General features: G+C 33.1%; 2 protein-coding genes across 7 annotated transcripts in view; both read right to left on the bottom strand.

The window, feature by feature from the left end:
• Positions 1-2508: 2508 nt before the first annotated feature.
• Positions 2509-15271, bottom strand: LOC110031498 (transcription termination factor MTERF2, chloroplastic). Of its 5 annotated transcripts, XM_020734741.1 has the most exons (7): positions 14740-15271; positions 14552-14661; positions 14039-14444; positions 12676-12891; positions 12107-12214; positions 3942-4216; positions 2509-3004 (listed from the first exon to the last, which is right to left on the bottom strand). In XM_020734741.1, exons 1-7 carry the CDS (start codon positions 15202-15204, stop codon positions 2782-2784), a joined length of 1803 nt encoding a protein of 600 aa, XP_020590400.1. In that variant the 5' UTR covers positions 15205-15271; the 3' UTR covers positions 2509-2781. The 5 variants fall into 5 exon arrangements, with proteins under 5 accessions (XP_020590400.1, XP_020590383.1, XP_020590390.1 ...); XM_020734724.1 differs by having other exon boundaries at positions 14552-15271; XM_020734731.1 differs by having other exon boundaries at positions 2509-2995; positions 14552-15271.
• Positions 15272-17043: 1772 nt separating this feature from the next.
• LOC110034263 (pyridine nucleotide-disulfide oxidoreductase domain-containing protein 2) overlaps positions 17044-19604 on the bottom strand; it is a 61607-nt gene continuing 59046 nt past the window's right edge. The window contains exons 14-17 of one of the 2 annotated variants that reach the window (XM_020738547.1): positions 18180-18300; positions 17953-18019; positions 17390-17551; positions 17044-17203 (exon numbers count right to left, since the gene is read on the bottom strand). In XM_020738547.1, coding sequence (XP_020594206.1) covers positions 17410-17551; positions 17953-18019; positions 18180-18300 — 330 coding nt within the window. In that variant the 3' untranslated portion in view covers positions 17044-17203; positions 17390-17409. Of the gene's footprint in view, positions 17208-17389; positions 17552-17952; positions 18020-18179; positions 18301-19604 lie in introns of both variants that reach the window. The other variant, XM_020738554.1, reaches the window with a different exon arrangement.

Here is a 19604-nt window from a genome sequence, read left to right as displayed (position 1 = left end):
TTTAAATATTATGTCAAAATTTTGAATTGCATGTATGTAAATGCAAAATTCTAGGTGTAAAATATGTAAATATATAAGAATTGTGGGTAAATTAATAAAATACATGCCCCCTTTTTGTAAGCTAGCAATTTTTTTGAGAGAACTAATGAATAAATTGGTTATGCCTATATGATATGAATAAAGAAATAATATTTCAAATGATGAAACAAATCAAATTATATTATCTAATGTAATTATTTTATTATAATAAACTAATTTAATGTGAAAATTGACTTTTAATTTAGATATAATATTACCCCTACAATAATACAATCATATTTTCTTTCTTCAATGGAACAAGCATAATTAGCACACATAACACTTTAATATTAAATTTTAGCATGTGACAATCATTTTTCAAGAAATATTTTGTAATATCAAGTGATTCATAGGACACCTTCCCAATTTTTTTTTTTCAAGTATAAAAATTTATGTGCAAACCTACCACTTCAATGGTAAATGAAATACACGACCTTCAATTCCCAGTTGTTTTATGATCAAGTACTCTTATAAGTAGTGTTGCGGTTTTAATTCAAGGTTTTCAGTTGATTTTTTGGTTCAAATTGAGGTTAATAAAGCGAAACAAGTCACGCCCCAAAGCCAAAGTCTGATCTTTGAGCTAACTTTGTATGCATTTAAATTTAAATGAATGGCTACAAACATCCTTAAATATTTAACACTAGGAAACTTTCTTACATGATAAAAATTTGATCGAGATCAATTCAATTTTTTGTTCTAATTAAACTAGGATAAAAGTTAAGAAGCCATACCAAGATCAACTTCAGATTGAACTGAACAAAACTTTAATTAGATTTGGTAGGCTCAACATTAGATTCAATGACTTTTATTAAATCTTGAATCAAGATCGAATCAATATGAGACTGAATCATTAACAGTCCTAATTATAAATGGTGCTTTATCCCGACAACATCATTTTGATTACTTCTAGTAAGTAAAAGTGTCTTATTTATCCAACAAAATTAACAAATTTTGTTTGTCTGCGTGTAAGGACACGCGCATATATATATATATATATAATATGCATGAGTAGACATGCTATTCACCCCCCAAGTAATAAGTAACACGAGCGATTGTTCCATAAAAATTCTGTCATAGATAAGATGACCGCCCCTATACATTTGCAGTATAATCTCGCCCTAACTGATGCCCAAAAATTTTAAGAAAATAATAATGAAGTTAACCCTTGCAAACATGAAAGCGAAGTAGTCTATCCCATTGACCAGGGTGAAACATATGTCTCAATCCATCAAGCCATCTGATGAAAGTTGGTGGAGATCTACCTAAAGAAAATTGGTTCGACTCCATGAGGAAGAACAACTAGGAATCAATTGGGAGGGGAACTAAATTTTTACTATCATTTATTGAATGAATAAATTGAAACTATTAAAATATGAAGATAGAATTTTTTACATAACATATACAAGTTTACTACTTGCTAGTCTCTTTATACCTAATATGAATTTATTACTTATCATCATTTACCTTACAACTATATTATGATATCTATTACCATTTCTTAATAAATTTAAGCTTTTTTTTTTTCAATCACCTCCAAGCACTATAATAAAATGGCTTCATTGTATTGAAGCAGCACAAAACATAAGCAAATAGGAAGAAGAAAATATTACGCCTGGACAACATATGTTCATGTCCAAACGATGGCGTGGATCACATCACTCTGGAATCCAAACATCCAGACGTTGAATGTAATATTTTCTCTGGAAGAAAGGGTGAAAGATGAAGAAAGGCTTAAAGTTTTAACCATAAAAATGAGAAGTTTTTACGGAAGAGTGATGCTTACCAAACCATGTAAATTTATGTGTTATGTTATTATGAACTTTGATCTATTGTTTTTGTTTTCATTTAATTTTGCTAAAAAATTTCTCACTTTCATTACAAAACCAATATATAACCATAAATACGGGTATAAATTAAATAAAAAAAAAACAAATAAAGAATAGTAATCCAATTATAAGGATATCAAAACATATATTTCAAACACAACTATTTTTAAAACAAGGAACCTACCTTAATACCCCAACACAATTTATAATAATTTCCGTTTATATAGAAACATCAATTTACCTATTAATGCTCCCTTATTTGCTAAAAATTAATAAAATTATTTAATATTCAAAGACCAATACTTTAAACGGGTAACAATACTGTATTCTTCAAATTGTGCTAACACTGCACAATAAATTACACATGCAGTAAACTATTTTTCATCAAAATGTTCAATGATACATTAATGTTCTCCATCCCAAGTTTTTGAAAAAGCATTGCAAACTAAAAAAAAATATTGGACTTCAAATAAAACTATATATGTAATAACTAAAGTATAAGTGTAAGATATGCAGATACATAAGAATTATATGGTACGCACATATTTCTTCTTTTTTAAAGCTTGCAGCTTCAATAACAATATGTATATATAAGACTCTGCCGCAAAAATTTTATTAAGTTTTTGACGCCCCAACAAAAAAATAAAAAGGGCACCCAACTTTCCATTAAACTTTGGGAGTACAAATTATTTGTTTCTTTCTAGGCAAGACCATAATTTAGCACCAAGACAGAAATTAATTATTGGAATATCTGATAGGTTGTTAGCTCCTAACAATATGATATCGATACATTGATAAGAACTTTCTACACTTCTATCATTGTACAGCTCAACATGGAAGTTTTTATGGATCCAAGATGATGAATTTTAAGGTAATTTTAGGAGGTAACTGCAATTTCCAGATGTGATTCAGTATTAGAAAGATTAGCATGTACCTCACCATATTCGAATTTTCTGCGGTTTTCAATGAAAGCTTGTACTCTCTGATTGAATTCTTCATCGGAGCTAGCCAACAGGCAGCGCAAATTAAAATTTACATGATTCTGCACAAGGATCTCATGCCTTGGTATAATTCTTTCATCCAAGGAGTAACTGAAGAACCTACAGATATCAGAGTTTTTGAAAAAAAAAAAAAAAAGAGGGGCAGATTCGCATAAAATCATTCAAATAATTTGTAATCAGGTGGTAATAAAAAGCGCTAACGATTTTGGGAAAAAAAAGAGAGTTGGCGCATAATCAGCAGCTTTCTCAGACACCGAAGGTATAGGAAATTCTTGCCAAAAGAAAAATAGTCCATAGAAAGATCCCGGGCAAGGCACTTAAGATACGTGCCCCCATTGGCTTTGGCGTGCCCATTAAATTGTCTGATTGTGTCTCAGGGTTTGTTTGACAGAGTTTTTTGTCTGGTTCGCTTTCTCAAACTACCACCATAGCTCTATTTGGAAAACTGCATTTTTGTTGCTTTTTAGCAATTTATGTGATAAGAAGCTGCATTTTACAATCAAATCTTTTAAAATGTAATGGATAGTTGTCGTACGTTTTGGAAAAAAAAAATATTTATAATTCTCACCTCACATTTTTAAATGTTGTTTTCCCCACCAGAACCATACAACTACTTTTACAAAAAGCAACAGCCATCCTAAACAAACCCTCAATGTACCCCTTAACTATTCTTTGTTTAATGACTCTGAATCAAAATGTATAAAAACATGGAAACATGATAAAGAGATTTCACAGACTTGCAACTATTACAGATTCTAAAAACGAGCTTCAAGTTAATGGAGCTTGATTTAATCAGCGCCTCAACTCAAAAAGGTGTCTAGATTCACCCCTACATTATTCCATTGTGGTTGAAGCAAGGATCATAATCCAATAACTTGACTCACAGCTTTCAGTTTTCAAATTTCTTGGTATATAAACTACACCAAACTTTAATGAACTTAATGTTATGCACTTGAAAAAATTCGGAGCAGTGGACCTAATTTCTAATATTAATTAGACTAGAAAGATTGCTCATGATACTTTAATAGATAGATACCTGGGGAACTCAATGAGATCATGTAATGGTCGAACCATAACTCGTCTGAGATACCGGTATTTGGGGCGAAGGACATCCAAATTGTATCTGAGAAGCATAGGAAAATCTGCTATCATCTCACCAAGTGTTTGCAGACGAATTCCCAATGACAGGAAGTACTTGACATTGACATCCAGTTTATTTATGATACTGCAACCCACAATTTGAGGATCACAGGCAATCACCTTCGCAATATTTTCTTGGGTTACCCCAGCTTCTGTCAACAGGAAAATGACCTGTTTATATCATTGCAAACAAATGAGATGCAAGTGAAAAAAGCAGCAAAAAAATTTAATCCTTTAGTTACAATGAGAACATTCTAAAACGTTCCAATTTTAAGATTTAGCACAAATAACAAAGAAGAAATGTTTTTTACCTTGGAACATCTACATACATACCAGTAAATTCCTATGCATGAAAGGATGTATTTCACTTTTTAAAAATTAAAATGACAGTATTTTTATGTGATATGAAAGACTTAGGTGGTATAAATGAAAAAAGTAAAATTTAGGTGTTAGATATGTAATGCATAGGAATTGGGTGGTTGCATAGGAATTGGGTGGTATGATGTAAATGTCTCCCTTTTTTTTTGCTCGTCACAAACTCCATAGGATGCGATTTACTATTATAGCGTAGATGAGGTTTGAACTCAAGTTAGCACCAGCTTCCATAGCCCTTACCAATCAGACAAGCTTACAATCACCAATAATAAAGAATGTAGTATGACTACAGGATGAAGTCATAATTCTAGGTTAGTCATTCATTGTGATTGGCAGCAAGAGATTGACTGCCTTAGCCACATATCTATGTATTTTAGGTTGGTCTTTTATTTTTCTTTTTAATCTAATAGGTCAACTTTATATTTTTTAATTTTATATCCCTACCTCTTTTTTACTAGGAGCTGCAAATTGTGCCGGTGTAGATTAACAAAGTCACTCAACAGAATCCAACTTAGTGAACATGTACGTACCATTTCTCCTTCCAAGCCCTTTTACAACAATCAACACAGTCCTTTGCCTAGTTAGCTACATAAAACAAGCTATGAGAACTTGAATCATCAACCTCTTCAAACATGGCAAAATCACCAAACAACGGCATTGAAATGACAAGTATACATAGGAAAAAAAATCTAAGAAATCGGACTTAATTTTAACCTATAATTTCCAATGAAAAAAGCCATCACAACACATTATAGGCGCAGAATATTTATAAAGTGCCAAGCCGTGCATAGGGAGGAGAAGATTTCAGTGCCGTGATTGAAGCAGAAAATTTTGTACACAAGAAACCCAGAATCATTATTTCATAGATTACGGGCATCCATAAGAGGGTAAGGTAGTCATTAGATCTAGATGAATATTTAATCGATATGAGTAGGTAAGGGAACATATATAATGGAATGCAATGGGTTGAGATGAAGAAAATTAGATCTTTCAAATGAATCAACTGTGAATTTTGTATTAGAAAGTAAAATCATGAAGATTTAATTTCGTGGATAAATAAACTTAACAAGACATTCTACACCCGCTTTCTTTATTCATAAAAACTTTATCATGGAAATTATTCCCAAGCAAAATTCTTAAACTCACTCTCAGTTTTAAGTGACACAAGATAAATGTTACATAAATGGAATCAAGCCTCCATTTTTGAAAACGTTTGTTGCATGTGGCAAAACAATATTGGGAGATAGGATCAAGAGACCATTGTTATGCCTTGGCTGATCCAAAATCTATACTCGGCATCACTAGCATTGTTATGTGACAAGAATTTGAGAGAATTGATCGAGTTTTTCATTCCAATATTAGTGAAGTATTTATACAATCCTATGAGATTTTATAATAAGAAACATACATAATTAGACATAAAAATAATTAAATAGTCCATATATATATTAATGAGCAGGGGAAATAATAATTATAGAGTTATTATAATAGTCCAAAAATTGATGGATGGCACTCGTAATTGCACGGATCACTGACATGGTATGAAGTAAATAAGAGAGATGGATTATTAGATTCACTTGAACATTGATCTATGCATGGAGAATGATTTTTTTACTCTCGAAATGAATAAATAGATGCTGTCTATTCCAAGCATGCATGTGAATTTTTAAATATTGTTCCAAATAATCCTTTGGTGAGAATGTTTACATGTTACCCGTTTGTTGCGACAACCACAATACAAACTAGCCCATTGTCCAGCTTCTCCTTTATATAATGCATACCAACTTCGACATATTTTGTTCAGTCGTGTTGCACGAGATTGTGCAATATTGATGACAAACTTGTTATAATAGCCTTATAGGATAACCTTTGAAATATTCAAAATAAGTTTCAGCCATAATAGTTTGCAAATTCCTAATATCATAAGTCCAAATTCGACTTCTGCCAGAGATTTTCACTAGAGTTTGCCTTTTTACTTCTTAAGTCACGAGATTGCCTCATAAGACTATTTAACAAACTAAAAGGGTCATCTTATCAACCAAAAACACCTCCCCACCTCAAATAATTTTTTTCCTAGAGTTCCTTTTAGATATTGTTGAATCAGATATACAGCTTGAAGGTGTAATTATTTAATATTATGCATGAATTGGTTATGGTAACAATAGCATAGACAATATCAGGTTAATATCTGAAATTAGACAAGTCTCATTGCAAGTCTTTGATAGAAGGTTCTTTTAAAGGTTGTCTCTTCGAGAGCATCTCCAAGTTGTTATTAAATTCAACAAATTTCTCGATAAGCTTGCATCTCAACTTATATATTTTTTTCAATAGGTATTTTATGTATTTCTACTGCGATATAAAGATCTCATGCCAATGCAACCTCAATCTCAATAAATTCTTTGACTTTGAGTTTTTGGAGCAATCACTTCTTTAAAGTTTCCATATCTTCCGACTTGCTTCATCTTACAATGATGACATCAACATAATCTAGTAAAATGAAGAAATTGTGTTACACAAATAATATCTGCTTGCATTGGCTTGAACAATGATTCCGGTGCTTGTCATCTATTAATGATAAAAAAACTCGAACAATATTTATTTAAGTACGAATGAGGATTTCAAGATAATCAATTCCATATATTGAGTGTAACTATTTGCCACTAGTTTGACTTTATATCTTTTAAATGAGCCATCAGATTTGTTTTTATAAGAAAGACCCATCTAAGATTTCTGCCTTTTCAATAGTATCTCCAATTCTCATATTTGATCTTTTGATGGTTATCTATTCATTCTATCATAGCATTATTACAATTCTCATCATTTCAAGACTTCAGATAAATTATGTAGGTATACAAATAACATGGTAGCTAGTAAGGGTTGTTAGCTGAGGTCATTGGTAAGGAAGGGCAATCCAAAATAAAGAAGTTATTTATGAATAATATTTGTTGGAATACACGCTTAGGACTGCTTATTGAGTCTAGGTTTAATAGAGTCAAGTTTGTTCCTTAATCTTAGGAGTTAGTTGTTATTTTTCTTGATTTTATTTCTTGTTATTTTCTTAGCTGATTTTTAGGTCTTTTTCTCGGAAGTTTGTTATTAGTTCCAAGTTTAAATATTGTAAGGCTACACAAAAGGTGTGCAGTTCTAATTTTTCCTTCAATCTACAGCAACTCTCTTAAGTTTTCTCTTCTTTCTCATTTCAAGTAACCAACCATTTGGTATCAGAGCTCTCTTCTTAAGGGATCTGTGTGTGAGTTTGAGCAATTATGAAGATCGAACCTAGTTTTCCTCAGTTGCTCCACCAGTGTTTGACGGAGACAACTACCGGATCTGGGCATTCCGCATGGAGACATACCTGGAAGCTTTGGATCTCTGGGAAGCAGTGGAAGAAGACTGATATTTCTCTTCTCCCTGGAAATCCCACCGTAGCACAAATTAAAGCACAAAAGGAGAAGAAGACAAAGAAGTCCAATGAAAAAACTTGCCTGTTTGCTGCAATTTCCTCCACGATCTTCACTCGTATCATGTCGTTGAAAACGACAAAGGGGATTTGGGATTATCTCAAATCCGAGTATGAAGGAGATGAAATAATTCGAGGGATGCATGTGTTAAACTTGGTTCGTGACTTTGAATTGCAAAAGATGAACGAGACAGAAACCATAAAGAAGTACTCTGACAGACTACTAAACATAGCAAATCGTGTCAAATTATTTGGTTATTCTCAGGAAGATTCAAGGATTGTTCAGAAAATCCTTGTAACAATGCTTGAAAGATTTGAGGCTACCGTCACAATCTTAGAAAATATGAAGGATCTGTCAAAGATTGCTTTGATAGAACTCTTAAGTGCTTTACAAGCACAAGCGCAGAGGCGTGTAATGACTCAAGGAGCTGTTGAAGGAGCTCTACCAGTTAAGCATCAAGATGATGAAAAGAATAAGTGGCCCAAGAACAAGAAGTTTCAAGCTACAAGTGGACAAAGCTCTGCACTTGAGAACAAAAGCAAAATTGAAAATAAAAGATTAGGAGTAAAAAAAGATTACCATCCATGTCAACATTTCGGCAAGAAAGGTCATCCTCCTTTCAATTATTGGAGAAGAGCAGATGCAAAGTGCAGTAAGTGCAATCAAATGGGACATGAAGTTGTCATTTTCAAGAATAAATATCAACAACAAGGAGATCAAGCACAAGTGGCAGATCAAGAAGAAGATGACTAACTTTTCGTTGCAACTTGTTTCACGAGTGATAAAACAAGTGAAAATTGACTCATTGATAGTGACTACACTAATCATATGACACATGACAAGGAGTTGTTCAAGGAATTGAATAGCACCAAGTCCAAGGAGGTCAGAATTGGGAATGGTGAATATATTACAGTCAAAGGAAAGTGTGTCGTAGTCATTGCAAGCTGTTCAGGAACCAAGTTGATCACTGATGTTCTCTATGTACCAGCTATTGATCAAAACTTGCTCAGTGTTGGTCAATTAATAGAAAAAGGATTCAAAAGATAGAAAAAGGATTCAAAGTGATGTTCATGGAGAAGACCTGTGTGATAGAGTATGCTACAGGTCAAAAGATATTTGAAGTTAAGAGGGCAGGGAAGAGTTTTTCACTCACTCCAATGCATGAGGAACAAATTGAAAGCACTATGAAGATTCAATCAACAATAGATTCAATCAATCAACAATTGAGATAGTTGAGCATGTGAAAGTTGATGCAGGGCTGAGGGAATTAGAACTGGAATCAACCTTACGAAAAACAACTGCAGAACTTTTAAAGTTGAAAGCTCGCCTTTTTGAGCATGGAAACAGAACTCCCAATCATGTCGCGAATGAATGACAAATTGAAAGCTGAAATGGATAAGACAATGGCGAGCCAATTTGATTCAGAGAAGAGGCTGATAAAGGCTACTACAGAAGTTATAGAACTGAAAGCAAACCTCTTGGATAAGGAGACACAGCTGCAAAGCATTATGAATGAGAATGAACAACTAAAATTGGAGCTTAAGAAAGATAAGGAGCATTAAGAGAATTATGCTGCAACTATATTGGATGCTGAGAGAGCAAAAGCTGCAGAACAAGAAACACTGATGAGACTAGGTGTTGTCCTTGGGAAGCTGCTAAGCTCCCCTTTCTCCGACGACTTGAATGATGATTCTCCCAAGAGAAAAAATGACAATATGCTAAGGAAAATTTTAATGGATCTCAATCAGGAACAAAAAGAAAGCACTGAGATTTTTGTTGACAACCAAGCTGCCATTTCCATTTCTCATAATTCTGTGTTTCATGGGAAAACTAAGCATGTCAAAATCAAGTTAATTTTTCTAAAAGAAGTGCAGAAAGAAGAATTTGTGACTCTGGTTTACTGCAAATCTGAAGATCAATTGGCAGATTTGTTTACAAAGTCACTTCCAATCAGCAAGTTTGAGTTTCTAAGGCAGAAATTTGGTGTTTGCAGCTCCTAAAGCAAGGAGTGTTGAAATACATGCTTAGGACTGCTTATTGAGTTTAGGTTTAATAGAGTCAAGTTTGTTCCTTAATCTTAGGAGTTAGTTGCTATTTTGCTTGATTTTGTTTCTTGTTATTTTCTTGGCTGATTTTTAGTTCTTTTTTCTTGGAAGTTTGTTATTAGCTCCAAGTTTAAATATTGTAAGGCTACACAAAAAGTGTGTAGTTCTAATTTTCCCTTCAATCAACAAAAATTCTCTTAAGTTTTCTCTTTTTTCTCATTTCAAAAAACCAACAATATTTCTTCCTATGCATAAATAGTAATTAAATAAAATTCTTCTAATTAACGGTGACAATAGACACGTACACCTTTCTAATGGGTGGCCACAACATTTGTAATCCCTTTTAAGTGGAAGAGTAGTAATTAAAAATACATTTGCTTCATTTTAGATCAACTTTTTTCCAATTAAAGAATATGTATAGACAAAAATACTTTCAAATATCTTATAAATGAAGTTCTTTAAGGAGTTTAAATGAGAATGAATTAAATTAGGACTAGAGTAAGATGCATATTCTTGCAGGTAAACAGTTTGTAATGTGAATGACTACTAAGCCAACTTCGCCCAAATATTATTTTCAAACATTGCTTCTAAAAAAATAAGAGTTGTAGTCATAGCAAATAGGTGATAGTATGTTCATTTAGACACCATTTTATTGTGGCGTGCACACACAAGGAAATTCATGTATTATTCATCTCATTAAGAGAATATTAAAGAATGACAACTTATTTTACATTTTCAGGCCATTTCTTTTTGTTTCAATATCAAATCAATTTTTAACCATGTTAAAAAAGTACAAACGATAATAGTTACATCATTTTTAACTTTTAGTAGGAAGATCTATGAATCACAAGCGTAATCATCGATAAAAATACAAATAATCAAACAAAGTATACTTTAGGTGTAGAAATTTCATTATGAATGATAATAAATCTAATCCTCATAACTTTTAACAGAAATAAATTCTTTCAGAATATAACTTCTAACATCTTTACAAAAGATCTTTTACAGAGGTTTATTATCATATCTCATTGAAGTAAGTAAAAATTACCCAACTCATTAATTGATACATCAAATTCACTCTATTCCATGTGGGGGACAATATCCCTTGCTACTAGTTCAAGGATCAAATTCCCAAAAATATGGATTTTATCATCACAACAGAGTTAGAAGGCTTATTATTTGCCCCAAATATTGTGTACATGCTACACACATTTTAATAGATGTGAAATTGATAATTATCAATCAATAACATTGAAAAACAAAGTGATACACAAAATATATTTAATTAAGTTACATCTATCATAAGAAAAGCAGGAAAATATATAAAGTTCCAACTTCTAAATTGATTACTAAAAATAAAAATGTCTCGTAAGTGCTACATCAATAAAAAAATATCATTAAAACTAGCAAGTAGAATTTGTAAAACAGCAATTAATTTGACTATATGGATATGTGTGTGTCTACAAAGAAATCATTGGCATGCAAGTTAATTTGACATGTCTTTGATGCCAAAAGAGATGTACAATAATTTTAATAAAATCTAGAAAAAAATAATAATAGATATAAGGTAGAGTGATAAGGAAGCGCATAAAGTTATTAAGGTAATGTGAAAAACATAAGTGATTTGGGCCATGTAGAAAGAAATGCAAATGATGCATCAATACTGAGAATGAATAGAGTTATAATGAAAGAATAAGCTAACACGAACAGAAGTACATAAAAGAGTAACATCAATCAAAGTACATAAAAGAGTTACACAAATTATGATTAGTACAATTTTCAACAAGAACGAAAGTATAGTGGGCTGAAAAGTTTATAGTTGATGATGATGAGGCAATAAAAAAATGAATAGACTCGCTACAAAATATAAATCAAAAGCTTACGAGCAGTAGACTTATAGAAGTCCCTCACAATACAAAATGTGGTCATGAGTTAGAGAGCTTAGAGAATACTAAATTTTGTCATACTATAATGCACATTCTTCGATATGGCAAAGTAAATTTAGATACTTTTAAAGCAGCTTTCCATTTTAATCGTTCTTTAGTTTTAACAATTTAAGCTATCAAATAATAATAAAATTCCTGCAACCAATCATAGGAAGAAAGAGAAGTTGATATCACTACAAATTTTGCTTCATGCATAAAAAAAATCAAAATTGGTAATAATAGATGAGTACAAACCACTGGTCGAATTTTCTTGTAGAGGCTATATGTTAATAATGGCGGGAACCTTGCTATAACACTTCCAATATCTTCCTGTCTGATACCTATATCCTGCAAAAACCGAACCTGGAAGATGAAATTAACATTTCAGTATTTTTGTAAGCTCATACTATTAAATACTTATCAATAAAAGACATAAGAGGTTTGCTTAAATGGAGGAAAAAACTGTTGCAAAAAAGTATTCAAGTAAAATAAAAAATTGGATGTTTATTTTGCAATTGGGTATACAGTTGTGGTGTATATCTAGAGTCTCCTTAGCTCCTTCCGATTTGGAAACATCGATTTTGCACCACATGGTCAAAAGCAAAAATGAATTTATGGATATATACACTACGGCAGTATTATTACATTTCATTATACCGAACTTTCTGGGATACAAAACCATGCAACCAAACAACCAAAAGAGGTTATGTAGTTGAACACTCTAAAATGTAGCAAAATGAAAGATAGAAAGGCGCGCACATTAGCATACATGATTTCAGAAATTTATAAAGCTAAAGTTTAGTATTTTCTACAGTGGGACAAACCTTTGGTGCAATAGTTCTCTCCAAATCAACACAAAAGATCACTGGTTTTGCCATGAGAATTCTCTTCATACCATCACGGCGTACACCAAGGTAATAGAGGTATTTCAATAGGGGCCTCCATCGTTCTTCAACGCTACAACCCATGAGTTGTGGCTTGTAAGATAACAGCCTTCCCAATTCTTCTGTACTCAAGCCGAACTCTGTGAGATAATTGACCTAGTATGGCAAGCTAGTTTTTTAGAAATAATGCAACCGAGAGAATATTAACTAAATCTATGATAAAGTAGTAATAAATCATATGATAAGTTGGAAATACAGGCTATCAAGAAAAACTAAAATGGAACATATAATTTCTCGTGTGCTTTAGCAACTATCCTATGGCTGTAAATAGCACATCTCTACAACATACAATCTCTTGTCAGCCAGTCCAGGGGATTCATGTAAAAGTTCAATGACTAAGTTCATCTCCAGTCAAGTAGATTTCATGGAAAAGCTCAACGACAAAGTTCATCTACACAAGGACATCTAAATGGACCCAAGAAATGCCTGCTAAAACCCTCTAGTTCACTGAAATGTAATACATTAAGCATGTTTTTCAATAGCCTTATCATCACTAGCCTTATCCAATTTATTTTTAGATTTATGAATTCTCGTTATTCATTCATTCATACTAAGTGCTGAAGGAAATTTTAACTCTATTTTAATAAAAACTTTTAGCATGATTGCAGACCATGTACTTAAGATCAATCAATTTTCCTTCCTGATACTTTCACATTAATTTTATTTTCATGTCTGATTGGTTTATCTTCAAACATTTAGTGTATATATAAAGACTGATTGAGTCTATTTTCGGCTGGCTTGACTTCAATAAATGCTACTCTCACTCACTATCCCTCTACATATATTTTAATGAGGCTTTGCAAGAAAATAATAATAATAATAATAATAATAATAATAACAACGATAATAATAGTAATAGTAATAATAGAAGGATCCCAAAGTACACCTTTTAAAATATCAGTTTAACATGCCATGAACAGAATAATGGACAGCAGATAAAAACAGCAATTACAATCCAGCACATATAAGCTTAGAACAACTTTTACAGTTTTTTGCCTTTTTTTTTTATTTGTTCGCACGTATCAATGATTCACAAATTTCAATTCCTCAACTAGCAGATGCCCATCTTTTTAATTATAAAAATGAATCAACACAGCTTCATGCTTCCTCAAAGGCTTGCAGACTAAAGTAAAGCCAACAAAAAAGACATGGAAAGTAGAAAACCTCTCACTGAAAATAATAAGCACCCCTAAGTAAAAACTCCAACAAAAGTCCATTAAGAAAAACAGCAGAAAGTAAACACCTTACTATTCATCTCTTCCAAGGTGAAGAAACCAAGGACCTTGGGATAATCATAGACCATTGTACCAAAGTCCTTCTCATCCATGCCCATGTGCATATAAAAGTTTACACGAGACTTTATTTCGTCCATGCTTAAAGTTAACACTCGTGGGCATCTGCTCACAATAAAACCCATCCATTCTTTCTTCACCCCCTTTTCTGCAAGATAATCAACAATTTGGTCCAGCATTTCCAGCTTATACTCCAAAATAGAACTTGCTTTCACAAGCACATACCCAAGATACTTTCCCTTCACATGAATCGTTTTTAACCACTCAGCTAGTCTTCTCACTGCCTCGAGATTACTAGAGCAGAAGCATATCAACTGACCAATCTGAGGGTACGTTAAGGAATTATGTTTCAGCCACCTAGAATGGCAAAAAAAATAAAAAATTAAAAAAAAAATATTCAGAAACAAATTATAACCGGAAGATTAAGGAAACAAATATAAAATGGCTGATGAAGAGTGATCTACTTGACAAGGTTAACCACGCCGGATCTCTGGATGTAACTCTTCGCTCGAGCATTGAATGACAGATGAGAGAACTCTCTCACCACCTTCATTTCAGCCGCCTCAATCACAACCTGATCAACAAACTTTAGCAAACAGGAGACTATTTTAGCCGAGTAAGGTTTGCTGAGCCTTCCAGCACTGAGCATCACCTTTAAAACCTCAGCCGCAACCCCTCGTCGGATCTCGAGCGCTTGCTTGAAGGCTTGCTCATCGCTGCCAAGAACCACGACCGCATCTTCCTTGGGAAAATCTATGGAACCAGGAAACCTAGCGATTCTTTTAGTGACGAGGGAGGCCTCGTCGACGATCTTCTGCCGTTGGAGTTCTTCCCCGTCTTCTTCTTCATGGAGGGATGACATATTTATCTTCTCCTGCTGTTCGTGGAGGCGAAAGAGCGCGGCAGACCGAGCATTTTGCCGGCGGGAGAGGCGAGTGTGGTCCGATTCATCGATGACGGCGACGAATTCTTGTCGCTGTGACGAGGATGGCGACGGCAACGGGGATACTTGGAGAGGAGATATGAGGTGGAGGGATGATGGGTTCAAATTTGGCCTGAGACCGCCATGGTAGAGGGCAGGCGAGTAGCTCCCGGGACTGGAGTGACAGAGCAGCATTGGATTATCTGGTACTCGCTAATTTGCGTTTCTCTTGCAATCTCTCTCTCTTCCGCTGGTCAGTTCCATGCTCGATTATATTAGGTGTTCGGCTTGTTAAGCAGCTCGTTCCTTAAGTCTGACAATTTGTTCGGCTCATTAAGCAGCTCGTGTTAGACTTAACGAACGAGCCGAACACGAACAAATTTTTAAGCTCGAAATGTAAACGAGCCGAACACCAACAACAGTTTGTTCGCTCATGTTCGGCTCGAAAAAAAATTATATCTTTTTATATAACAATATACTATATATATTTATGTCTAAATTTAAATCATAACACCTCACGTGACAATGTGGTTAGTGTCTTCTTTTATATATATTTGATCGAGGTTCGAATCTCACACTTTATATCTATTTTTCTCAATTTTAGTTTAACGAGCTAATTTCGAGCCGAACACGAACACAAATATTTAAATCGAGCTGAACACGAACACGCTGTTCACAAGCCGATTTTGAACACGAGCTATTTTGAACAAGCCAAACACGAGCCAAATCTGAGCTTGCTCAAGCTCGGCTCGCTTACAGCCCTAATATTAACGTTGATTTCTTGAATAGTTATTTACTTAAATTATGTTAAAACTATTAATTTAAAATTTTAATTACTGAGACTCATAACTACCCCATAAAAATGCATAATATGAGTTTATAGAATGATGGAGATGGATATGTTACAAATTGTATACAACTATAATATAATATCTAATACTAACTAATGTATACTTACATTAACTGATTAATTAATTAGGTAGAAAAGCAAATGTTTAAGAAACAACAAGAAAGCCACTTAAAATATATTTTTTAAATATATTTTTTTATGAAATTTGTTTTAAATTTCATTAGAAAAACACTAATTTTCTCATCACAATTTTACAATTATTTTTTTACCAAAAAGCTTCAAGTCTTAAATGGGTCCTTATAAAGCTTTATTTTCTTGCTAATTTCAAACTGCCGCCATAATTCTATTCAGAGAATTATTTTCTTATTATTTTTTTGAAATATTTGATGGAAAAAATTATTTTTTGCAACCATATATATTAAAATGTGATGGCTTGAAGAATTTTATTGTATGTTTTTTTTTTTTTTTGAATTATAATTCTTATACAATTTTCTAAGAGATTACTTTTCCACCATAACTGTATACCGTTAAAAATTTAAGTTTAGAGAGATCAACAGAGGCTCTGTTGATCTCCTTGTTACAGAGCGGATGATTAGGTGAAGAATAGTAATGCTTCGCATTGGTAAACTTATTTGCATGCATTCCATGATTATCCACAAGATTACAGTATACAAAAAGGGGATAATTACATTCATACCACCCGGAACATTGATATTTATAGATTAACCACCCTGGTGATTCTTTTGAACTACCGAACTAATGTATCTACTTTTGAACTACCGAACTAATGTATCTACTGGTGCCTTGATCAACCTATTTGAGAATTTGATAAAAATGAAAAATCCGGGTTGGTATTTTACCCATGAATTTCGATATTTTGGTGAGAATTTGAAAAATGGATGAAATAGGGTTGAGTAATTTGTAACTATAAAGTTTTGAGTATGTAATTGCCCAAAAAAAATAATAAAAAAAATAAAAAAATAAAAATAAAAAAAATAAAAGAGAGGAGAAGCTCGAACAATCGAGAAAATATTACATCCTGTAAATCGGACGTGCAAACAACGGCATAAATCACACCACGACGTGAGTTCCGTCATCCACACATCTGTCGCCGGGATATAATATTTCTCCACGCAATCAGTAAAAATCAGTAGTTATTCATAAAAAAAAAATAGATAGCTCAGCTTCCGAAAGATTGTTAAATTATCCTCAATACAATAAGCAAACAGCATTTAAGTAAAGAGTTAAAAACAAGAACAGAGGGATCTGCAGATTCAATAAACAAACACACAACTTTGCTTTCTGCAGCTGGATTTGGAACTTCAGTCAAGAGCAGCTGCAAGTCTGACTAAACAAACGTTCAAGTTAATAAAATTTTAAAACTAAATAAGAAATAGGTTATAGTACTATAAGTAGTAAAAAGGCTGTTGCACTTCGGGCATAATTATTAGAAAAAAAAAAAAAAAAAGCACTAGTTAAGATTGTAAAGAACAAATATGATGGCTAAAATACATTAGCATTACTTCTTACCTATAAAGGCGATTTTCATCTCAAATAGTTTTTGATAAACTTCCATGATCCTGAAGAACAACAGAAGCCGCGTTACGCCCGGGAGCCCCCATCACACCACCTCCAGGGTGTGCACCACTGCCGCAGAGATAGAGACCCTTCAGGGGAGTCCTGTAATCTGACCTGAAATGAAGAAATCAGCGAGAAGGCTTCAATATTATCAAAACGATGATATAAAGTAGACATTTTTAGTCCCAGAGTTTATAAAAATGTCAAATTAATACTCCGACTCTTTAAACTTGGGCTGAAATAGCCCTCAGTGGAGACTATTTAAGCACGTATTACAAGAATCTAGAATTAAAATGATGCCCCTGCAAAGAAGGGACTATTTTGAGACTTTTCTCCACTGATATGCATATATTGGAAAATTAGCCCACTAAGAATAAGAGCATGAAGAAGAAGCAGGCTTATGCTTTGCAACGAGTTTCATGTCAGGACGTCATTTAAATCGAGAAAAAATAAAAAAAAAAGACAAGAATTTTAAGATGAGAAATATCAGAGCATGAAGAGCTTGGTAGACATACCATCCCTTGACCGGCCGCATTAAGAATAAGGAATCCAAGTTCATTGAACCATGGAAGATGTTCCCACCTGGAATTATGCCATTCAGCATAAAGGATTATTAAACCCAGAATCTAATTTGGATCAGACTGAACAATTCACAAGCACAGGCAATAAAAACTGCTTCTATAGGCGGCGCATCTGTAATCACAGAAGAATTAGAATTCGTAGAATGTACAATAAATCATACCAGTTAGTCCAATGACCCTTTCAAGGTCAGGTGGAGTCAACATATCGTAGGCAATGATTGATGAGCTGAATCCCGGCGAATATTCATCGATCAAGGAAAAGCATCTTTTTGCAAATGATTCCTGAAAATAAGATCTTTCAGGCATCAATATGTCGCGCTAGTTATTCAGCATTCCGACAATAATAAAATCAAGAAAAAATTACAGACATGCCATTTAATTGTTATGTATTTACATATCTAAAGCCTAAACTTTCAATTTTTACATAAATGCTACCTTACATAAGCATAAAAAGGTGTATTGCATTTTTTAAAAGTTAAATGGTGGTCTTTTTTTATGCTTAATCAAAGATTTGGATGATATAAATGTAAGAAAATAAAGTTTACGTTTTAGATTGTAAATACATTGGAATTGTGTGGTATGTATGTAAATATTTCTGCAGTTGAAGAAACAATAAAACGGTTTCAATTCATATATTGCAAGTTTGTTTCTTTAAATTTTTTCCAAGGTTCAATGTGGAAACAGATATAAGGACAGATTCTTTATAAAAAGCAACTGAAGACCACAAATCAAGCATTATGTGAAAGTAGTAGTGCAAGTGAGCTAAGCTGACTTGTGAACCGGCTCAAGTTTGGCTCGACAAGTGGCTCATGAGCTAAAAAGCCAAAGCTCAAGCCAGTCCTGACTAAACCCATTAACTTGTGTGCCGGCACATCTGACAAAATATTAATATAAAATATACTAAAAATACATTAAATTTAAAGCCCATATGTTTAAATTTTTAAAATATTTAAAAATTAATATTTTATATTTTATACCAAGTGGTTTGTTATTATTTATTTCCTAATTGTTCATTCTATTTGTAATTTTTATAATAACATTAGCTTTTATAATAAACTTAAGCTTTTATAATAAACTTAAGCTTAATGTCACAGACTAACTTTCCTCGAGTTATCCGTGCGGCTTTAGCGCTCTTTCTTAGCACTAAATCAGCCTAACCTTCCCAACTAACAACTCAAAAGCACTCTCTTAAAAGTAGAATAGGAAGAAGAGTTAGAGAAGATAAAGCTTCACTAATAAAGAGAGATTACAAAACTTGAAAGCTTGAAACCTTGGATGCCTTAGAATGAGGGAGGGGACACTTATTTATATCTCCCTCCATGGCTTTGGCTTTACATATTGCCAATGTGGGACTATTCTCCAAGGGAAAATTTACAATATAATATTTTAGCTTCTAGATAGTTCTACACTATTCTTATGTACATACATATTCTAGTTTCTTCAAGTTTGTTTTTTAGGCCTCCATCTTCTAGAATACTCCATCATATCATAATATTGGCGGGGCGTGACATTCTCTCCCACTTAAGCTCGCAATGCCCTCATTGCGCTTCTCCTCTTGATACCGTTTGATTTCCTCTTTGAATTGC

This window comes from Phalaenopsis equestris, unplaced genomic scaffold, assembly GCF_001263595.1.
Source record: "Phalaenopsis equestris unplaced genomic scaffold, ASM126359v1 Scaffold000002, whole genome shotgun sequence".
In the NCBI taxonomy this organism is placed as follows: domain Eukaryota; kingdom Viridiplantae; phylum Streptophyta; class Magnoliopsida; order Asparagales; family Orchidaceae; genus Phalaenopsis; species Phalaenopsis equestris.
Note: the sequence above shows the minus strand (reverse complement) of the source record. Positions and strands in the feature narration are given on the sequence as shown.